This window comes from Monodelphis domestica, chromosome 1 (genome assembly GCF_027887165.1).
Source record: "Monodelphis domestica isolate mMonDom1 chromosome 1, mMonDom1.pri, whole genome shotgun sequence".
Taxonomy (NCBI): domain Eukaryota; kingdom Metazoa; phylum Chordata; class Mammalia; order Didelphimorphia; family Didelphidae; genus Monodelphis; species Monodelphis domestica.
The window spans coordinates 172,139,111-172,146,363 of record NC_077227.1 but is presented as its reverse complement, the minus strand read 5'-3'; the positions used below and the strand labels follow the sequence as shown (position 1 = coordinate 172,146,363).

The 7,253-nt window shown below is 35.3% G+C and overlaps 1 protein-coding gene across 1 annotated transcript; it reads left to right on the top strand.

Annotated features, from left to right (window-relative positions):
- The first annotated feature begins 354 nt into the window (after positions 1-354).
- LOC100028930 (olfactory receptor 4K2) lies at positions 355-1,314 on the top strand. Its single transcript, XM_007480114.2, has one exon. It carries the CDS (start codon positions 358-360, stop codon positions 1,312-1,314), a length of 957 nt encoding a protein of 318 aa, XP_007480176.2. The 5' UTR covers positions 355-357.
- Positions 1,315-7,253: the final 5,939 nt, after the last annotated feature.

The window sequence follows — 7,253 nt, the reverse complement described above, 5'->3', positions numbered from 1 at the left end:
ATAAACAGCAAAGGAGCAATACAACAAGATATGCTTCTATCTCACCAATGTGGAGTAAATACATGTAAATACTGTTCTAAATTAGGGACAAATGAAGAGACAGAAATCTCATTTTAAAACAAAAGTACGAATAATCAACAAAGGAACCTTATGCATTATTCTCCATTAACTTTTAGACAATAGCTGGCAATGTGGTAACTTCCTTCTGGGATCTGAAGTTGATTCAGTGCTTGTGAGAATAAAGCTAATAAATTATGAAGAATAAAATCTTTAAACATGAGGTTATAATTTCCATGCCAACATTATTTATTTATCTCTGATTTCTTTTCTACAGTCCTTTGCCTGTTCCCTGAGACCATGGATATAGGCAATAAATCCACTGTGTCTGAATTTGTGTTGTTGGGACTCTCCAGTTCCTGGGACCTCCAGCTATTCTTCTTCATGGTGTTTTCTTTGTTTTATGTGGCAACAATGGTGGGCAACTGCCTCATAGTCATCACAGTCATTGCTGATTCCCACCTTCATTCTCCCATGTATTTTTTGCTCACTAACCTCTCTCTCATTGATATGTCTCTAGCTTCCTTTGCTACTCCCAAGATGATTACTGACTATCTCACTGGACATAAAACTATCTCCTTTGATGGCTGCATCTCCCAGATTTTTTTCTTGCATCTCTTTACTGGCACTGAGATTATTCTGCTCATGGCCATGTCCTTTGATAGATATATTGCCATATGCAAACCCCTCCGATATGCAACTATTATAAATCCCCGGGTGTGTCTTATGCTTGTAGTGACTTCCTGGGTTGTGGGTGTCATGCATTCAATGAGCCAAGTGATATTTGCTCTTCACTTGCGTTTCTGTGGCCCCAATGAGGTAGACAGTTTTTTCTGTGACCTTCCTGTGGTGTTCCAACTAGCCTGTGTAGATACTTATGTACTAGGACTCTTCATGATCTCCACAAGTGGAATCATTGCTCTATCCTGCTTTATTCTCTTATTCAATTCCTATGTAATTGTTCTAGTAACTATCAAACACCATTCCTCTGGGGGATCCTCCAAAGCACTTTCCACCTGTACAGCCCATTTCATTGTTGTCTTCATGTTCTTTGGGCCTTGCATCTTCATCTACATGTGGCCATTGAGCAGCTTCTTGGTGGACAAAGTACTCTCTGTGTTTTATACTATCTTCACTCCCATCCTGAATCCAATAATCTATACATTGAGGAATCAGGAGGTGAAGACAGCCATGAGAAAACTGAAAAATAGATACCTGAATTCTGACAAGATATCACAGTCACCTCATTACTCCTAATTAGTTAAGACATGATGACACTTCTGAACACCCTAACTGATCTCACTTTCATGTTTTCTGTACTGTTACTTTTCAAATGACAATTGCCAAGTCACTTATGAGGAAAACCTATAGATTTTGAAAATTTCTATATTTTAAAGTGATTTTTTAAGTTCTAAAGGCAATCTTTTTTTGCCCTCTTTAAGTAAGAAAAACAATTTCTGGTAGAAGCAAAGATAAAATACAATATGTATTTTCCCCATTTGCTTCAACAAAGTTATTGAATATTAATTAGGTATTGATTACAAAGAAGAAATGAAGAAGAGGGTGAAAAGTAAGAAACTAACTGGGCTATACAAAATTAGTATCTCATTCACCTTTTCTATATACACATATTTATTAAGTGCCTACTATGTTCTAGGCACCATGCTAAACAATGGTGATACAAAGACAGAAAAATCCCAGAAGTTTCTCTTTAGTAGGGAAAATTAGAGTTGTAGCCCCAGGACATGTGTGTTGTTGAGAAAGTGGGATTCTGGTATTTAGTAGGGTTGATTAGGTCTCAGGGTATTAGATGATAGGGGAAAAGGAACTGCCTTCCTTCCTGAACTGGTGCCATAAGAAAAGACTTGATATTATTCAGCCAGTCAACAAATATTTATAAAGTATCTACTATGTGCCAGGTACTGAAGCTATATTACATTCAATTAGCTTATGTATCCCTTCATTCCCTAAGGCAGGACAAAATTTTTTCAATTTTATTTACATACTAATATGACTTCTCTAGTTATGTATGAACTCTTTTGTGATAGATGCTTTTATCTTTATTTTTTAATTGATTGATTTTTTAAGATTACTCCTATCTTATATTTTAAATTATTTATTTTAAATTGCTTTCATAAATAGGAAATGGAAAATCCTAAGTCTAAAATATCTCAGTCTAGTCATCTACCTAGAATTTCCCTGGTTCCAGTTCTTTACTATTTCTATTGAAAAATGTTCCTGATTTTTCAGGGAACAGTATCTAATAAAACACTACTAAGTAGACTTAAGCTACCCAGAACAACACTTTCACTTACAAGCCTATTACTATTAATTACTTCAGAAAGTGAATAGCTATATCTGTGGTGGGGAAGACTGGGAGAAAAAATAAAAAGAAAATAGAAGTGATAGCACATTGTTTTTTACCAACTCCATGGTCTATCAGATCTCAAAAAGAATTATAAATACAGTCACTAGAGGTGAGTTAGAATTCAGCCTCTGAAACATTCTACCTAGGTGAATTATTAAGCCTGGTTTTTTTTAAATCTTTAAAACAGGAAGCAGTATCTGTCCTACTTAAATCAAAACATTGTTGGTGATTATCAAATGAGATTAAATGAGACATGTAATTGATTTGTAAATTGTAAACCATGATAGACATGTAATTTATTATTATTAGGTTTTTTACTGTTCTAATTATTCAGAAAAGGAAAAAAAAGTTACCTAGTACTACTACACCTGGTGATTGTTACCAAATTATGACTGTTAAACACAAAATTTCAGAGAATAATACTTAGTTTTAGTGAAAAAGATAGTATACACATCTGTTGGATAGAGATCGAAGGTTATTTCCCAGTTGACAGTGATGAAATGACATTTTTGCTTGTTTATTTGTTTGTTAATCACTTCAGGTCAAATTTGTCGTGACTGATGGTTCAATCTGTACTCGAAGAAAAACAGTTCTGGTGCCAGTACAGAATTCCACAGCATCTGCTGCAATTTCTAGAAGGCTGTTATCTTCTGAACATACTGCCATTGGGCAATAAGCAGCTATCCAGATGAAGCTCATATAATGGAAACTGAAAGGCAGCTTGCTGCTCACTCTGGCATAAAAACTTATACATACCTGAAGGGTGCTGGGTGTGGCAAATTGTCTTAAATTCTTCTTTAAACTCAGACCTTTCCTATTCTTCCAGATCTTCTGGTGACTTCTTATCATATTTGTTTACTTGTCCCTTATATTTTGTGCTATTCTGGCACTAACAAAGCTTCTGATCTAGAACCTACTTCTCTTCTCTGCTACTGTCTGCCATTTAGTAATTAATATCTACAATAATTGATCCATGGCCCTGAACTTCCAAACTGTCCCTTTTGTATATCTCTCTGAGAAGGAACCTCCTGACCATGGTCCTTTCCTATTGCTTAGATAAAGATGCCACTTTTTTTTTTTATCATTGGATATTTCTAGTTTTAGCTCATGACTCCTCTGTTCCTTTCCAAGCCCATAGGCAGAATTAGAGTAGCATTACACTCTAAATTCAAGTTATTACTTATGTTTTGGAGCCATTCACTAAGTATAGACAATCATGCTTTTTGATTTCATTATTGCCAGTGATCAGTGAAAGTGAATACCTTGATTTTGTTCTCAAGCCAAAAGGTTATGACAAGAAGGGATTTTTGACTGTTCATTAATGGATCCAATGACCCTATACATTGTGTATAGGATATTGTGATCTGAAGCTAATAGCATCATCTGATGCAAAGAGAGGGAACCAGAAGCTGGGGTAGTTATTAGATTAAAATGTATGTATTTGATAAAATTGCAGTATAGTACTACATAGTATAAATGAAGATTTTGAGAAGTGACAAATGCATGTTCAAAAAAGAAAAGGAGCTCAGAACTTTGTGAAACGCTAATCAACTGAGATGGGGAGACAGTTCCATGGAACCCTGGGGAAAAAGCAGTTAAGCAGCTTGAGCTGGCTGAGGGAATTCCTTCTCTGGCTGTTGGACCAGAAAGTGGATAATAGAACCTCTCTAGCTATTGCCTTATACATAAGATTGTATGCTGAAAAGACTTTTGGGTTTTAGCCCAGAAGAAACCTGTCAGCATTGCTGTCAATATCTCCCCTTAAGGAAAGATAATTTTGTATCCTGAATTTGAATACATCTTGAAATCTACAATCAACAGGATAACTTAGAAAATTTAGGGAGACCTATTTTCTTCTCACACTTCCTCTTGCCTTACCTCCTCTACTCAAAAGAATAAAAGACCTCTTAGTTAAAGGATTTGATTGTGGGATTTGGTTATTAGGGGAAATCTTCAAGCTTACCATCTCTGAGAAGAACATTTCTAAGACAGTTGAAAGGGAACAGGAAGTAGTATAGGGTGAGGGGAACAAGATCCAGTCTTTTCCCTGGCTTGCGTCGTGGTGTTACTGCTCTAACATTTCCCCATTACCACAATTCCCATAGTATCAATATCTACTACAATAGATATAGATACATAGTTAGATTATATGTCAGATAGGAAAATTTAAAAATTATTTCTGTCATTTATTATTTACATAACTTTGAGTAACAACTTCTTAACTTCTTTGGATAATATTTAACTTTTCTTAACTTCTTTGGATAACTTAATATTAAATGTCTCTTAGCCTCAAATTCCTCACTTATAATTGAAAAGACTAGACTAGATAATTTCTAAGTTTCCTTTCAACTTTAAATTGTTTTTCTGAATTATGAAATAAGGATTAAAATAAAAAAAGATGATTAAGTAGTTTGGATAGTCAATCCCATGCAATTTTTAAACGTTGAGATTAATTTTTGACTTAACTTTGTTCTTATTTATAGCTTCTTGGGTAAATATATTAAGAGTTGAGCAACTTCAAAATTATTACTTCCTTAGTGATTGTTTCTAAGAGAAAATCTTTATCTAGCCAAGTAATATTTTTGAAGGTCACCTGAATTGTCATGGTTATAATTATAATCTTATTTGAAGCTAGTAATACTTTTCCATGAAGTCCTATTCTGTACCTACTTAGGGAGGGGAAAACCTATTGTAAAGGAAGAATTTTCTCTTTATTTGGGGTTAGAATTGTCAACATCCATTTTTTCCTTTAAACATGAGAAAACCTTACAGAACAGCAACACTACACTGCCAGTTGCCATAGTCCTCAAAGGGTGTGTATCTTCAATAGCTGCTGTATAAAGAAAATGTACTCTTAAGTTGCTTCAGAAAAGGAATAATTGCTCGTGTCAAGAGTGTTATATTTTTTTTCCTTGAAAAGTAATTTAAATTTAAGGCATATCACTGCTGTAATCAATCTGGTAGTCTCTCATTCATCTGACCAGTGTTGTTGAATTGATTTAAATTATATCTGACTCAAGAAGAGTCTAACTTATGAAGAGCTGAACTCTTGGTGACTCATTTTTGTTATTTCTGGGCAAAGATATGAGAGTGGCTTGCCATTTTCTTCTCCAGCTCATTTATCAGATGAGGAAAAAGGGTCAAAATCCTTCAGTATAGTGATTATATTTTAAAAGGATGATACTACTTTTCTTGATTATTACATGTGATTCATTAACCCTTCCTATCTGAAACAAAACAAAACAGAACTGATCACAGAGAAAATAGAGATCTCTGGATATGTGATAGTAAAGGAGATAATTTCAGGGGTAGCCTAACATGGTGTAGAAAACTTATTCAAATGCAATTATCCCTCCTTCAGTCAATTTTCCTTGTCTGTTATTTGTTCTTTCTTCCTTTATTTTTTGCTTTAAGAGTGCCTGAAATCTTGCATGCTATATTCCCAGGCTCAGAAGAATATAATGATGGGTGATGGTAAAATAAAAAATTCAAAAGCATACAAGTTGAATAATGATTATGTACATTATTACTATGCTTGATTCTATATAGGAATTACTATAACAAAATTCCTGCCTTATGGAACATTCAGTCCAAATAGTCAATGCTCATGAAAACCATTACAATGAACATTTATAGCTAAATGATTGAAGACCATTATACCAACTCATAAATTTTCTGGTGTGACAAGGAAATCACTTTAAAAGACTGATATATATTAATTTAAGGTTGCCAAGGAATTCAGCTATGTAATTCCTAAATGAAAATTCAAGTCAGCAGTCAACCTTTTATGGAGTTTTTAATTACAAACAGGAGGAAGAAAGGTATTAGAGAGAGAGAGAGAGAGAGAGAGAGAGAGAGAGAGAGAGAGAGAGAGAGAGAGAAAGAAAGAGAGAGAGAGAGAGAAAGGGGAGAAAAGGGAATAGGGCTTAAATACCCCTTCTGTTTAGCTGGGGCAAAGAAAGGAGATCAGTCCCTATTACTCATGTGACCAAAATGGAGAAACAGTCTCAGGGGCCTCCACCTCCAGCTTCCTTCAGAGCCCACTCTCAAAGCACCACCTCTCCAACCAACCACCCCCCTCAGTCCTCAGACCTCTCTATCTTTAAGGAAACCATCCAAGTTCCCTCCCCTCAGTTCTCACATCTACCAATCACTGTTCATGTCTTCCCTGTGCCAATGGTGGCTCTACCTTAACCCAGGACCGCCCAGAGGTCTGTGGCTTTGCACATGTCTGTTGAAGGTCATATTCTCAAATAATTAAATCTTGATCCTTTGCTACAGCCCTTCCTAAATCCTGTTTCCCTGAGTAGGGTAGAGATTGGAATAATTAAATTTTGACCTATGCTGCAGCCCTTCCTAAATCCTGTTAGGACTGAGTAGGGTGGAGATTGTAATTTCCAAGACCTGGTTCTGTCATTCCAAGTATCTCTATTGTATCAATTCTAAAATCAATCATGACTCAAAGAAATTCCTGTTCTATGCTTAAGCATAGGTCAAAGCCCTTTCCATTGTTCAGCAAAAGGTTTCTGTCCTAAAGTAATCTTAAGAAGGGAGGAGGAGGAACCTCCCATGCCAATGGGGTTCACATTCCAATAGAGTTCCCACTATCAATAGGAAATTTTTCAAGTATGAAATTTCCCAATGGTGAAATTTCCAACATTTATAAGTCTAAGAAATTTTAAGGTTTACACTGGTTCACTAGGACTTTTACTTTCACATCTATGTCAAGCTAGCCATACCCATTCCTAAATCAAATTGCTATATGAGTTATTTTGTTCTTTCTTCCTTCTTTCTTTTTAAGACAGATTTAGGGAGGCAGATCCTGTTC

Coding starts and splice junctions, on each gene's coding strand:
- LOC100028930 (XM_007480114.2), top strand. CDS start 358: ATGGATATAGGCAATAAATCCACTGTGTCTGAATTTGTGTTGTTGGGA.